Genomic DNA, 16695 nt, shown 5'->3' with positions numbered 1-16695 from the left:
CATGAGCTTAAGATCCAAACTGGTATTTATCAAACATACAGAATAGTCTTTCAATCTTTCATTTTACTTAAAATAGTCTTATATCCTTATATTAAGACCACATATAGGCTTCTTTGGGCTGAGTATTCTTTTCTATTAATCTACCTGAATGTTCTTGTATTTTAACTATGCTGTTTTAAATAATGTAAACTTCTAGCTGTCCAAATGCTACGTTTCTAACATCATCAGTATGACAGCATTCAATCAAGTTTCAAAATGAAAGCAGATAAAATTTGTTTATATTCTTCTTGTAGTCCCTTATAACATGTGCTACACAGTACACAGAAGTATAACTGATTTTTTCTGATTGAGTTGCTTCTCCTTCAAAGGATTAAATGATTTTTAAACAATTTTGAGAATTTATCTGGAAGAATTAGCTCCTACACTAAAAGATCTCTAGGTAAATTCTGACAGAGAAAAATCTTTCCTTAGTCCAAGATCTTACCATTCATTTGAGATTTACAAACTAAACCAATGATTTTAAAAATTAACAGCTGAGTCTTAATCTTTTAAATATTAATAATAAGAAATAATTTTCTGCAGAACATTATAATAAAAGGGAAAATTTATTAGGATTTAAAATTCTTTCATTAGGTACCAAATGAATCAGTAAATCATAATATTCACATATTCTCTTTATTAAACCTCTCAATTAAATTAAAGAAATTAATCTGTCATAATAATAATTTTTAAAGTTTAAGACAAAAGACTTCGGAGATAAAAATATATGAATCCTTCGCTACTACATGCAAGGTCAACCGTCCACCTACAAATCAAGTCAAAAGATAAATTTTAAGACAGACACTATTCAGTTTAATCAAGGACTTAGCAAATAAATTGTAGAGGCTGAAATAACTTTCTTCAGACAGAAGGAAATTAGATTATTTTAAAATTTTTAAGAAATGTCCTGAATATGTTATGCAGTGCTCCACATGCCAAGTAGTTGCTTTTGATTGATTTACTTTAATGGGTGTAAAAAAAAAAAAAAAAAAAAAACCCAAAATTCTATAATATAGGAAAAAAGGAAGAATTGTATTCATTCATGAATAGAAATTTTTAGCAATTTTATTATTCAGTATCATGAAAAATTAACCATGTTTCTAAAAATATTTTTTCTTTAGATGATTAAATTTCTCCTGTCTTTTCAAACAATGTATCTGTGTTAAACTACAATATGTAATAGTCCAAAGATTTTCTTAAATTTTTAATTAACACAGAATGAATGTCAGTTATTACTGTCTAAAAGTTAAGTAAACAGTAATCCAAGAAAAAAATCCACAGGAAGAAAATCTAATTACCGTGTAAATAATAATAAAATCACTATTAATAAATTAAAATGCTATGTTACATTTAACTCTTTTGTGAATTTGCATAAGTCACCTAACTTTTCTGCTTTCATTTTTCATTTTTATCTTGAGTGGTATTCCAGTATTCCTAATTTCCTTGGAAATGTAGATTTGGGAGTCATCAATTGATGTTTAAATCATGACAGAAGGGAAAGAAAGCCCACAGATACATGATTAAAAAGAAGAGAAAAGGATTGAAGGCCAAGGGCTCCAGGCTAAAGCCTGAGGAATATTAATGACCAATTTCATCACAGCACTTAACTCTGATGTTTTCTTGTTAATCAATTATTTATGGCAACTTTCTGCCTGCTGAATGCTGATTTTCAAGTGCAGAGACCTCGTCTATTATTCCTGGATGCCTCCATCTGTGGCACACAATAGATACTTATAGAAGTTGGTTAACACTGTCTAATAAGGCAGAGGAGGGGAACAGGAGAATGGGGACAAAGGTACAAGGTATAGAAGAAAAGATTTAAAAAGAGAAATGGAGAGGATAGGGAAAAGAGAAGGGACCAAAAACCAAGTGCATACTAAGCACCTTCCTAACTATCTCTGGGGCTCTAGAATTTGCCTTTGTCTTCGCATTCACTCCTTTAGTCCCCGTAACAATTCTGTAAGGTGCACATTACTAAATACATTTTACAGATGAAGAAACTGAGGTTTAGGGGTGTAAAAATTCACTTAAAGCAACTGAACTCATGATGATTAGATTCAAGTTTCCACATTTTCTCCACCCTGCCCTGCTGGTAGAAAGACAGCCTTTAAATAACACTGAAAGAAAGGAATCAACAAAGTATGAAGAAAAAACAGAGTTCAACTAATAGAATGAATAAATAATAGTATGGCATAAATTGACAACAAAGAGAGTTATTTTTAAAAGGCAATATGAGTATTAAAAGCTGTTAATTGAATTTTCTATAACTGCAAACTTTAAAGAAAAATGTTATTTTAGGAATGAAGTTATAAAATACAACGGCATTTAGGAATTTTTTTCTTTCAAACTATTAAAGAAGACTGGCATTAATATAACATGAGTAATATTTGTGTAAAAACTGCTTTGTGCAAAATTTTAAACATAAATTTTAACCATGTAGTAGAAGAAGAAAGTGGGCTTCAAGTAAACTAATAACACTAAAACTTTTCTTTAAAAAATTAGCTGGTCAATGCTATTGATGTCAGCAATACATAAGTAATAAGTTAATTACATGATACTTTATTTAAAAAATATTTTGTAACCTATTATGGCTAAAGGACACAATACAGTCGGCCCTCCATATCTGTAGGTTCTACATTCACAGATTCAACCAAATGGAGATCAAAAATATCTGGGGAAAAAAAAAATTCCAGGAATTTCCAAAAAGTAAAACTTCCGTTTGCCCTGTGCAGTCAACTATTCCCATTGCATTTACATTGTATTAGGTATTATAAGTAATCTGGAGATGATTTAAAGTATCATCATGGGTGTAGGTCATATGCAAATACTAAACTGTAACTACTGCAGGGGCTCCTGGAACCAATCCCTCTTGGATACCCAGTACTTCAAACACAATGCAGATCTCAAACATGCTTATCTATCATCTAAACTAATAGGATACACTTTTAAAAGATTTATGCTTAATGAAAAATAATACCAAGACCAAGAATAAAGACTAGCTGAGAAATAAGCACACATTAAGTCATCATTCCTGTGATACTCAAATATCATCTACATAAAAGACAACAGTAGCTTACTAAGTGGCAGGCACTATTCTATGCACTTCTTAAATGTGTAAACTTTGAACCATTCCTCACAACAAACCCAAGAGTAAGGAAAACTGTGATTCCTAATTTACATGTTGGGAAATTAGCAGGTATTTAATTCTTGCCTAACTTTACTTTGTCCTTTTATTATATCCCTTTAGAGCTAGATAACCTTTGGGTGTTAAGTTTGTACTAAGATATTAAGAGATCCATAATTAAAAAGACAAATTAGAAATACGTACACATATATACATATTCATATATAAATATATGAAAATGAAAAGTAGATTTTTCATTTGGTTTATATATTATGCATGTATATATTATGCATGTATGTGTATAAAAATAAAAAAGTTACTTTTCATTTACTGTTTACTTGATTTGGCTTATATATTCACTGTATATGCATAAAAATACGAGCACAGGAAATAGTTAAAATACAGAATAAAAACAGTTCGAATTTTTAAGGGTTACTTTTTTCTCCCCTGATAATGAAGATACTGAGGCCTAATGCAAAAAAAGTCTCTGGCATCATCCATTAACTAGTCTGTGATATGAACTGACTTTATTTGTATGAACTAAAGAAAAATGAATATTTAAAGGAATCTTTTTTAACTGAATACAATTGACAGATAACATTATATTAGTTTCAGATGTGTAATATAATGATTTGATATTTGTATATACTGAGAAATGATCATCATAACCACACAGTTGTAAAATTTTTTTTTTTGTGATGAGAACTTTCAAGATCTACTCTTAGCAACTTTTGAATGTACAACAGAGTACTTTAACTGTCATCACCATGCTGTATATTATATTCCCCTTATTTACTTTATAACTGGAAGTTTATACCTTTTGACCACCTTCATCCATTTCACCCATACCCCATCCCTGACTCTGGCAACCACACACAATCTGTTCTCTGTATCTATGAGTTCATATTTTTGTTTTGTTTTGTTTAAGATTCTACATTTAAGTGAGATCATACAGTATTTATCTTTCTCTGACTTATTTCACTTAGCAAAACGCCCTCAGGGTCCATTTATATTTTCACAAATGGCAGTATTCATTTTTATGGCTGAATAATATTCCATTTTATATAAATATTTTATATATATCAATCTCACATTTTCTTTAGCTGTTCATTTACTAATGGACATTTACGTTGTTTCTGTACCTTGGCTATTGTAAATAATGCTACTAGGAATATGGGGGTGCAAATAGCTTTCTGAGTTAGTCTTTTCATTTCATATTATTCATGTCATATCATTGACAGACAACATTGTATTAGTTTCAGATGTGTAATATAAAAAAGCAGAAAACATGCAATATAAATTTGGCTTTTGCATATGGTGTTTCTGGAAGGTTATCTCCGAGGTAGGGAACTGGGGACTAAGGAAAGGACATTTAGACCCCAGTACATGTACATGTACCATCTACTCAGAGAAGTTAATCAAGGTTTTGCCTTTACAAATAAGAAATACATAAGTTAATCCTGCAGAAAATCTACAATTCATACTTATGAATTCAAAGAGTATCTATAAATTAATTTACATGTGAACTAAGGCACATTATTAGAAAAAACTGAAATACAATCTTTTATTTTAACAGTATTTCATAATATACAAAATACTTTACAAATATTATCTCATTTCAGACCATAGAAATCTTGTCAGGCAAGATGAATAGATATTCACTTACTCCTTTTATGGAAAAGAAAACTCAGAAAAGTTAAGCAAACTGACTACAGTTAGACAGCAGAGACAAAGTTCAATTCAGGTCTCCTGATTCTTAGTCTGGTATGTCTCTCAGTGTATTTGATGAGTAAGGCTTGGAGTTAATGTTTATCTTATATATTTAAAGAAAGAAAATGTACTTGATAATGAAAACATATAGAGCTCAATGATGTTGTCAACAGTATGTCTCAATTGATATAAGCCCAATTTAGTGTTTAACTATAAAACAGAAAATATATAGAAAAATGGTAAAATGAAGTACTACTGAATCATAATGACAGACAATATTTAATCAACAAACCAGATATTTTGTTGGTTGGATATGTAACAAAACAGAATTTACTGATAGTACTGTTCATCTAAGCAGAAGTAACAGTAAAGTATGCAGAGAATATAAATATGTTGTATATTAGTCTAGCAAAAGGGCATAAAAATGTGCAATTTCAGAAACATCAAAGTAAAGGCAATTATAGGATGGCTAAGCATATTTAAAAGTTAAGAAATCATTCTATGGTGCCATCAATTCCAGATATATCTGACATATAAGGGAGATTCTTTGAACAAAAATTATTATATTTGGTCCACAGCACCTGCTGTTTTACAGTAAAGTAACTAGATTACTCTGAAGTGAAAATGAAGTCCAGTTCCTCGATTCAACACATACTTGTTCAGAACTTATGATTACAACTAACAGCTAAAAACAAACATGTGATGTTTTCCAATAAATAAATTGAGAGCGAGCACGTGAGAGAGAAGAAAGTCAGCTAATGTTTACTCAGGGACTAGAAAATCCTGGTTACTTCCATCATTATCCAACGGCAGCCAACAGTCTGCCCCAGAAGGCAGATTTTTCAGCCCTGCAGAGCTAGAAATGAAGAATAAGATAAAATAACCTTTGGGTTTATAGAGCATTTGAACAACTCTAAACACCTTCAGAAGTATCAGCACATTTAACCTGTCAGTACCGCAATTAGATAAGAAAGGATTTATCTTCTTATTCAGCATTCCCCAAAGTACATTCCATTGCACAGTGGTCTCTTCAGGACACTCTTTGAAAAGGGATTGGACCAATATTTCTAGAGACAGTGTATTCCATGCTATAGTTCCCCTCTTGGACATTTTGATTCAAAAAGTTTGGAAAATTCCTGCAGTCAGTACAACTGTTTCTTTTGCCTTAACTCAGCCTGTTGCAAATTCTGGACTCACTTCTCCTTGGAACACCTCGAGGACACCAAATTCTCTTGATTTCCTACTACCTCACTGTTCATTTCTTCTTAGTCTCTTTGTGATTCTTTCTTGTCTGGATCTCCTATCCTGAAGTGCTCTGGAGTTCAGTCTTTCTTTCTCTTTTCTGCTCTAGCCTCTCTTTGCTTGATAACCTTGTACAGCCAAATGATTTAAAATACCATTTGAGGCCAACAACTCTTGAATTTATATCTCCAGTTCAAACCATACTATGGAACTCCAGGGCCAACTACCAATTTCCACACAGACTGTTTTGATGTTGTTTGGAGAGTCAAACTGAAGTCTTACCCTTCTTTATCAAAGCTCCTCTATGTGCAGTCTTTCCATGTGCTTGAAACAAGCTCTATTTCTCTAATAATCCTGCTAAAAACTATGTCATCCTTGACTCTTAGGTCTCATACCTCACATTTGTGCTTTACACTGGAATTTGACACAACGTTGTAAAATGACTATAACTCAATAAAAAATGTTTAAAAAATAGAGATATATATCTAAAATATATATATATATATATTTCAACTGAATATGTTGTGTTGATGTGCAAAATACATCTTCACATCGTTTGTCATTTTTACTTCTTTCTTTTTTATTATGGAGTTTTCTGAGCTGAATATAACTATGGTTTGTTGTTTGAATAAAATTTTGTTTTTCCTTAAGGTCAAAAAAAAAAAAAAATCTCATGGGCTTAACCTTCAAAACATATCCAGAGTTAAACATTTCTTGTCCCTTCCCATGATACCATCCTTGCTTAAACTGTCATCTTTCATCACCTAGGTTACTATTATAACTTCATTCTTCCATCCATATTTACCTTAAGTATATTCTCAGCACAGTGATCCATTTATATCAAAAAGTCAAAGCATGTCATTCCTCTCTTATAACTAACTCCCCAACCCAATGGCTCCCCATTTCATTCAGAGAAAATCCATAATCCTTAATTATGTCCCACAGGCCCTGAGATCTCTTCTCCATATTTCTCTAATGCCATTCTCTATACTCTCACCTTCCCTCTACTCAGACCTCCTTACTGTACCTTAGTCAGTCCAGGCATGCCCCAGCCTTATAGTCTTTGCAACAAACACACCCTCTGACTGGCATGCTCTTTTCCCAGAATGTATGTGGCTTTCTAGCTTCCCATTTCAAGTCTTTGTTCAAACATCACTTTCTCAATAATGTGTACCTTTATTTGAATTTGAAATTGTGTCCCAACCTCGGACACTCTAGATCCCCAACCTCCTACCTTGCTTTGTTTTTATATCTTGGCATTTAGCATCTTCCAATATAACATATAATTTACTTATTTATTAACTGCCACTCACCAAACAATGTAACCTCTAAGAGAGAGTCTTCACTAGTTTTATTCACTGAGATATTACAAGCATCTAGAAATGTCCTTGACACATAGTAAGTGCTCAACAAATACTGCATGAATAAATAAATGAAACATATTATCTACAGGTAATAGAGAATTACTGTGCAACACTTAATATTTATCATTTCCTCCTTGGTATTTCACACAGGTGAAAAAAGGCAACATTAGATGAATGACTTTTCTTGGCAAAGATGTTTCTATTACTAGCCTCCACAATTTTTTAGATTTAAATTAATAGATAGGCTTTAATTTTCATTGAATTATATAGTCAAAATAAACATCAATACATCTAAGAGCTTGACTACAGTCCCAACCCTGATGACACATCTGAATCACCCTAGAATTTTTATAAGAATACAGAATCACTGGCCCATTTCAGTGGTGCAGCACCTTAAAGTTACTCTTCCACAGAAGCATTCACCACCGAAGAGTCTGTATTTTGGTTAACACTGCCATTAATTAGAATCATGTGAAATAGTTAATGCTTACTCTTAAATAATATTTAGGCTAAGTTTTCACAATTTTCCATGATATCATGGTTTAATTTTTAGCTCTCCCAATTCTTCCAATATTCAACTAAACTTCCCTTGCTGAAATTTTACACCATTTATAAGGTTGGAATTTATAAAGAGGAAAAAACAACAGAGCTGCTTATGTTAATTTCAGGCTTTTTTTGTAATGTTATTCATAAAACAATGCTTAAACAATCATTTGGGGGAAAACCATTTACAGTTTTAATATTTTGACTGTTTCTGAATAAACTGAAAAGTTATATTCTAGAAAACAAATATATGTATGTATGACTGAAACATCATGCTGTACACCAGGAAATGACATATTGTAATTTGACTGACTATACTTCAATAAAAAAGTAATATTTGAATTATTAACTGAACAGACTGAATTATGTAAAACTTTCACTGATATACGTGGGAGTATTATTAAGTTTTAAGAACTACGTACTGCAACTATTTCTAATTGTTTTATGAAATACACTGTAAAATCTCATTAACTGGCATCAATTTGGGGAATACCCAGTCTGATATACAAACTATTACTTTAGTACTTTAAACTACATATAGCATTCCTTTGTAAATTCCTTAAAGACTTACTAGAGGCATTGCTTCAAGGAAGAATTACGACATGTAGAAAGAAACAGCATTTCAAGTATTTAAAATAAATTGAATAAAATAAAATACGATGCACTAATTGGTAATAAGGTATTATCATCATTTAATAAACAGGTACAAGAGCAAATTTGAAAGTACCAGAAAGTAGTTTATATTCTTAAACTGTATTATATATTCTCTCTAAAATATTACTAATTTATTTATTGAAAAATCTTTTCTTCAATGATTATGAAAGATAAAAACTTCAATGATTACAAGTAAGAATTAATGAACTGCTGTATTTTAAATTCAGTCTAGTTTTTAGTTGTAGTTATCAAATGGGGATATGCTATCATTTAGTGACCTGGATAACTGTCTTTAGTTTATCATAATAATAATAATGCCAACATGGGTCATCTGCATAGAGAATTACTTAAAATAAATTAGATAGCCAGTTTTAACCTATCTGTCACAAAGGGGGGCAGAGGGTGGGAAGGGATAGACTGGGATTTCAAAATTGTAGAATAGATAAACAAGATTATACTGTATAGCACAGGGAAATTTACACAAAACGTTATGGTAACTAACAGAGAAAAAAATGTGACAATGAGTGTGTATATGTCCATGTATGACTGAAAAATTGTGCTGAACACTGGAATTTGACACAACATTGTAAAATGATTATAAATCAATAAAAAATGTTAAAAAAAAAGAATTATCTGTAAAATATAAGAGGAAAAGAGAGGCTTGACTTGATTATATAGAATAATTAAAAACAGAATATAATAGTAATATTGGTGATTATAGTCTTAATTCTCCCCAAATAACTGTCTCTTACCTGAAAGCATCTTTACTCTTGGTTTTATGTATTCTCTATTGTGATAGATTATTAATTGTAGAAATAAAGTAGACATTGCTAACCCCCCCACAAAAAAAAAAAAACAAAAAAAAACAAACCTATCTGTCACAAAATCAGACTATGAAGTAAATAATGTCACATCCACATGGAGACAAGGAAATACTATAAACCACACTCAGAGAGTAAAAGATTTACTTGCTAAGGTCTCAAAAGCCAAGCAAAAGAAAAAACTTCAGAAGTTCCCCTAAAAAAAATGAATATGCCAGGTAGTTATCAAGGATCATAAAGCAAGAAAGGGAATCAAGTAGGGTCCTTGGTCTACATGGTAGGACCCTTAGTATCTGGTAGGACAGTAAAGGAGAGCAAAGAATTATAATTAATAATTCACAATGTAATGTATAGATCACTATGGCTCTATTAATAATAAAAATAGCAATAACCACAATAATTTAAACACTTCATACTGATTTCCGGATTTATCTGAAATTGGGAATTTCAAATGCAGCCTTTTGCTTCCCCTATGGAGACATTTGAATCCATTTAACAATCACATTGTACTATTTAGAATCACATAAACTAAAAATTACTAAAATATCAGCTATAGCATCACTAACTAGAATAGTTCTGTTTATAGACAGCATCCAGTTACCCACAGATAAACCAAGGATACAGCTGAGACTTCTTCAGCCTTGGCACTACTGCTATTTTAGGTTGAATAATTTTGTGTGGGGTGTATGAAGGGCGGGGCTGTAATGTGCATTGTATGATATTTAGCAGCATCACTGGCCTCTCACCACTAGAAGCCAAGAGTGTCCACAGTTGTGACAACCAAAAATTTCTGAAGACATTGCCAAATGTTCCCTGGGGGGCAAAACTGCCCCTTGGTGAGACCTACCAACATAAGATAAAGGAAGGAAGGAAGGAACGGGAAGAGAGAAAGAAAGTATTTATACTAGGCATTATTAAACAGTTAGTGAAAGCTGTACAAAGTTGAATTTCTTCTAGTTGGTAGATTTCCATGTGTTTATTGTAGTTTAAGGATAATTATAAGGAAAAATCTTTTTTAAACAAAATCAATGTTTTGTTTTGTGAAAACAATAAACACATCATCAATCTCAGATAAATTCTATTGTTCTTAAAAAGGAAAAAAATTAACAAATATCTTTCTCCTTATTTCTTACTTCTATCTTAAGAATAACACCCTACATTCCTGCTGTCTCCCAGGAATAAAAACAATTGCAGTCTTTGTTTTCAGTTTTGAAGGCGAGAGAAGAGCTTTTTCCTTTGACTCTACAGATGGTTCCTGAAAGTGCTCTCCAGGTGACCTGAGGTGACTGACAAGTCTATTTTGCATTTACAAACAAGTTTAATAGGACCTGCATATTAACAAGAGTAATACTTTGTTATAGCAACTGGAATTTTTTTTGCATTCACTCATTACCTATATACTACTCTTTCAAGTTTCTCATTTGATTATTCTTTGGCTTACCATAGATGTAACTGATCGTGCATCTTCTTCATAATTTACTACTGGAGGAGGCTCTTTCCCATCATTTTCTTGCACTTTTTGCTCTAGTAATTCTTTCTGGGCTATAAACTTTGCCTCAGTGCACCTCAGCTGCTGGACTGACTGTTTCAGCTCTTCGAGTGTCTGTTTTTGGCTTAGCAGAAGTACAATACTAAAAGAGAACACATTTAATATAAATTATTTCAATTTCTTTAAGAAATAAAATTTAAACAAAAGTATACATGTATATTATACTCCTATTTTCCTTCATTTTCCCCTTTATGAGTCCTTCAGAATCATAATTATGAAACTGAACAAATTTTGAGTTATCATGGTAGTTATTAAATTTAGCTAACATCAACAAAACTGAAGGAAATGTTTGGAAGCAAAAGCACATTCAAGATGCTTTCAAATATATTATGACCTATGGCATTCATTTTATTTTACAGCTAAACCATCTACCTCACAAAGTACAGACACTAAGGTCCAGAAGTGTAGAGCCTAAAATGAATTAATATGACTGAAGCAGAATCTTAATTTACTTCAAATCTCAAATGGAATAGAGCTAAAGTCAGATCTGTGCCTAGAGTAAAATAAATCAAATCAAGGTGACAGCCTGGAACTAAGCTGTGTACATATTGTGAAGGGTGTGTGTTTAGAGTTGGGGAAAGCTGTTCTGACTGAGAACAGACTGAGGGAATGAGTATAACATAAGCCTCCAAATTTTTGCAGTGTCACTGTTATACAGACAGGAGACTTCCCCATATCTCCTTAGAGAACTACATAGGCTACATGCTGCCTTTTTGTGACTTTTTAGCCCTTAGAGGCTGCCCCTAATGGGGATTTCAAACTAATTCACTCACATTAAAGCTACAAGAGAAAAGGTAGTGGTGGTGGAGAACACATCTGTAAACACTGTCATACACAGCATATTAATACCTTAAAGAATTGTGCCATGCACTACTGAATGTAAGTTATTACTACATAAAAGACAATAGATTATCATTTAGGGAAAGCTTCAGAGCTGGAGAATAAGGTCAGAAAATGTTACCTTTTCAAACTGGAACATTTAAAGATCAACATAACCTGAATAAGTAATCAGACAAAAGGAACACACAGTAAGAGAGATTTGTTTATAAATATGTTGCTGATCAGTATTTTGAAAACTAAATTCCAATCAAACTGAGCACAAGATGCAGCCTCGGTGAATGCTATACAGAAAGCTGTAATCCCCTCAATCATGCTGCAATGAGCTTCAAGTGAGCATTCTAATAAAGAGGACTCAGAGAACTGAGTGAAATTTGGAAAAAGTATAACAAATGAGTATTTGTAAGAGAGACCTAGCAATATGCAAAAGACAAACCTCTCCAACCATGGAGTTAACAGCAAAAGTAATAGAGAGATACGCTGTACTGTCAGAGCTCATTCGTCCTTCCCAAGTAAAATCAGCACGGCACAGTGGAAAGACCGTAATTATACTGAATTAGGACAGATTCAACTTCATGACTTAATCACTATGCTTTTCTCATCTTCAATTTTATCACTGGAAAAACTGATGATAATACACTTACTTTTAGGCTTTTTCTGAGACTTCAAGAATGCGATAATATTTGAAAAATCACTAGCACAGTGCCTACCATAAAGTAAGAATTCAGTAAATGGCAATTATCATTTACATCATTATCATTCAACAAACTGTAACCTGTGCTCTCAATCCACACAGATTTCCTAATAAATTCATGTTGGTTTGCTTATTAGGTAGTTAACTACTTTCTCATAATAAATTAGTTATCTTTTTTTATTTCTCGGCAAATCTCCACAGATAAAGTTGATTTTTGAAATAATTATTTTTGTGAACACAAATCGGTAAGGACCAGGTCCTGGAAAAGATTACACCCATATAAACCTAAAGCTCCCTGATGGTTCCCCCTTTGCATTTCCCAGCTACCAAAAGAATCCCACCAATGACAGCAGTATAAGAAGCTATTTTAAATGTACAAGATAAGATGGTAAAAAAAAATTTCTCAAGTATATCTGCAAGATCAGTCCCCCCAAAAAAGGTTAATGACCTCACAAATGTAGACAAAATCAATAGGAAAGTATACTTTAAAGAATGAAAATAAGCTTTTCAAAAATGAAATACAAAATGACAAGTAAGGAACAATAGTCACCAAAAAAGTAAACACTCAGTATCTGACTAAAATTCAAAAAATGTATTTATGGGAGTAACAAACATGTATTTCATTTTATTCTCAACTCTATGAAAGGCTGAAACCAGTCTGCCAACACTTTACTTCAGACTTTTGGCCTCTAGAACTATGAAGGAATAAATGTCTGTCCTTTTTAAGCTGCTTGATTTCTGGTACTTTGTTATGGCAGTCCTAGGAAACTAACACACTTACCACAGAATGCAACTTAAGGATAAAAAAGGAATGAAAGTACCTGCATGAATCACTAGAGAATTATGATAAATGTAAAAAGACAATTTCAAAAGAGCACATACAGTGTGATTCCATTTATATAACTTTCTGGAAAAGACAAAATTATAGAAATGGAAAACAGATTAATGGCTGCCACGAGTTAAGAAGGGGGTAGACGGAAGGCAGCACAGCTATGAAAGTACCAAATTAGTGATCCTTTGCAGTGATGGGGATGTTACACATCACGACTGTAGCAATGTTAATATCTGGATTATGATATCATATTATAATTTTGTAAGATGTTACCATTAAGGGAGACTGAGTATAGGGTTTACAGAATCTGTATTAATTCTTACAACTACACGTCAATCTGTAATTATCTCAAAATTTAAAAATTAATTTAAAAATATGCATCCCTGCTGCTGCATCAAGCTTCCTCTGGTAACATGAGGTTCTTGACATCTCATATACCATGGGTCCCTAAATAATCTGTTCTAGAAAACAGACCCTTTTTTATTCTTCTTCAGGAGTTTCAAATATCTATTTTATCACATTGGCAATCGGAATTCTGAGACACTGTCCTAACACCAAGAATTAGGTTAAAATATTAATTTCCTGGCTTTTAGTTTAGTGGTTTCAGAACAATGAGATTTGTGGGAGGTATATACCCTTTAATGTGGCTCAAGCACTAACTTTTTTCAATCAATACGTCCGATCATGAAATCAATGAGCAACTTTAGCTTTATCCAATTAATCCCACTGAGCTCTACGCATAATGACCATTTCACACACAGTAACATCTTGAGTTTGTTCAACAATTACTTTTTAAAATGTACTGCTGTAGTCAGTAACTTATATGCTTATACCACCATTTAGCAAACAAGCTATGCATATTTCAATAAGAAGAAAATTATAATAAATGCATGATTGTGTAACACAAGATGCATGGGAAGCCATAAATAAATTTAAAACACGGAAGGGATCAGGACTTTCGCATATGCTATTTACTCCCCATCTAGGACTTAACCTTCCACGTACTGTTCACACGGAGGGCACCTTCTGTCCTTCACATCTCAGGAAAAACACCACTTCATGGGAGAACCCTGATCACCTATCTTAAGTAGGTGCTTTGCTATTCCTCTACCTGAACTTCTTGTTCCACAGCAATTGTCACAATTGTTTACTTCCTGTTCAGCAGAAGCATATGCTCCATGAGACATGATGCCATATATGCCTTACCTTTCACTGTATTCATAGCATCTAGTGGATGTGCAATAAATATTGATAAATGAATTCCCTATTTACACAGCACATTTTAAATACATATAATCTAAAAATTCTGAGACAAAAATAAAAGGTCCCTGAATTTGCAAACCAGAATACTTCAGATGGTTCAAGTATTACCTTCGTTACAAGCTAGATGTGAATCTTTGCAAGTCTCTTAAAATTTCTGGCCTTCAGATGTCACATAATTTGAAAGATAGGGAGATTGAACCAACTGATCTCTTAAGATTCTGCATGGCTCTAAGAGTTATGATTTTAATTGTATAAAGTACTTTTAAGTACTGGGTGATAATGATACAGAACAATATAAAACTGAATAACCGTTCACGTTTTGGAACTCAAACCTAGCATTAAAATCAACGGTAATACTACCAGCACTTTATACCAATGAGTCATAAGTGACATATGCTTGGTATATTTTCCTATATGCTATTTTCTAATACAGTAGTCAAGGATCATAAATCAGGAGAAGACTGATATTATTTCCATTTGAATAAATACGCTTTGGAAGTAATGAGTAAAGATATGTATATTAGACTGATACTTTGTGTTGTGTTAAAATTATACCATTTCAAATGACTGGTTTTATTCCTTTCACTTTATTTTTCTAAATAAAATTTTGCAATAGCTACACCTCAACTGAGACCTGCCTTATTTATATCAGTTAAAATTCTTCATTTGTTAGTGAGAATGTTATGTCAAATAAAAATCATTCTTTAACTTTATTTTTCACATTATTTAATTATAGGAATCAAAGCTATCAAATTATTTCTCATAGAGTTTATTTTTTCACTGTTATAGTATGTTTTGGAGAAATTTATGTTAAATTATGTAAAGGTTTTAACATTAGTCTTTCATATATTATATTTTTACAGGAACAAATACGCTATTGCTTTTTCTTTCTTTTTTTCTTATTGAATTATAGTCAGTTTATAATGTGTCAATTTCTGGTATATAGCATAATGTTTCACACAAATACATACATAAATTCCTTTTCACATTCTTTTTCATTATGGGTTTACTACAAGATATTGAATATAGTTCCCTGTGCTATATATAGTATGAACTTCTTGTTCACCTATTTTATATATAGTAGACAGTATCTGCAAATCTCAAATTCCCAATTTATCCCTTTCCACCTCCTTTCCCCCCAGTTAACGTAAGTTTATTTACTATGTCTGTGAGTCAGTTTATGTTTTGTAAATAAATTTGTTTGTCTTTTTTTTTTTTTAGATTCCACATATAAGTGATATCATATGGTATTTTTCTTTCTCTTTCTGGATTACGTCACTTGGAAGGACGATCTCTAGGTCCATCCATGTTGCTGCAAATGGCTTTATATTTTATTCTTTTTTATGGCTAAGCAGTATTCCATTGTATAAATATAAGACATCTTTATCCAGTCATCTGTAGATGGACATTTAGGTTGTTTCCATGTTTTAGCTATTGTAAATAGTGCTGCTATGAACATTGGGCTGCATGTATCTTGCAAATTAGAATTCTCTACAGATATATGCCCAGGAGTGGGATTGCTGGATCATATGGTAAGTTTATTTTTAGTTTTTTAAGGAATCTCCATACTGTTCTCCATAGTGGCTGCACCAAACTACATTCCCACCAACAGTGTAGGAGGGTTCTCTTTTTTCCACACCCTCTCCAGAATTTATTGTTCATAGACTTTAATGATGGCCATTCTGATTGGTGTGAGATGATACTTCATTGCAATTCTGATTTACATTTCTCTGATAATTAGTGATACTGAGCATTTTCTCATGTGCCTATTGGACATTTATATGTCTTCAATGGACAATTGCTTGTTTAGGTCTTCTGCCCATTTTTGGATTGAGTTGGGTTTTCTGTTGTTGTTGTTATTAAGTTGTATGAGCTGTTTATATATTCTGGAAATTAAGCTTTTGTCAGTCACATTATTTGCAAATATTTTCTCCCATTCCGTAGGCTGTCGTTTTGTTTTGCTTGTGGTTCCCTTTGCTGTGCTTATAAGTTTAATCAGATCACATTTATTTATTTGGCTTTT

General features: G+C 32.3%; 1 protein-coding gene across 11 annotated transcripts in view; it reads right to left on the bottom strand.

Annotated features, from left to right (window-relative positions):
* Positions 1 to 16695, bottom strand: part of FER (FER tyrosine kinase) — a 364680-nt gene that overhangs the window by 245704 nt on the left and 102281 nt on the right. For 10 of the 11 annotated variants that reach the window (XR_012505568.1, XM_074360443.1, XM_074360438.1 and 7 more), the window contains one exon: positions 10939 to 11128. Coding sequence is in view for 10 of the 11 variants with exons in the window: in XM_074360443.1 (XP_074216544.1) it covers positions 10939 to 11128 (190 nt within the window). In the remaining variant the exon portion in view is untranslated. Of the gene's footprint in view, positions 1 to 3668; positions 5730 to 10938; positions 11129 to 16695 lie in introns of those variants that run through there. The other variant, XM_074360446.1, reaches the window with a different exon arrangement.

The sequence above is a fragment of the Camelus bactrianus genome, chromosome 3, assembly GCF_048773025.1.
Source record: "Camelus bactrianus isolate YW-2024 breed Bactrian camel chromosome 3, ASM4877302v1, whole genome shotgun sequence".
In the NCBI taxonomy this organism is placed as follows: domain Eukaryota; kingdom Metazoa; phylum Chordata; class Mammalia; order Artiodactyla; family Camelidae; genus Camelus; species Camelus bactrianus.
Note: the sequence above shows the minus strand (reverse complement) of the source record. Positions and strands in the feature narration are given on the sequence as shown.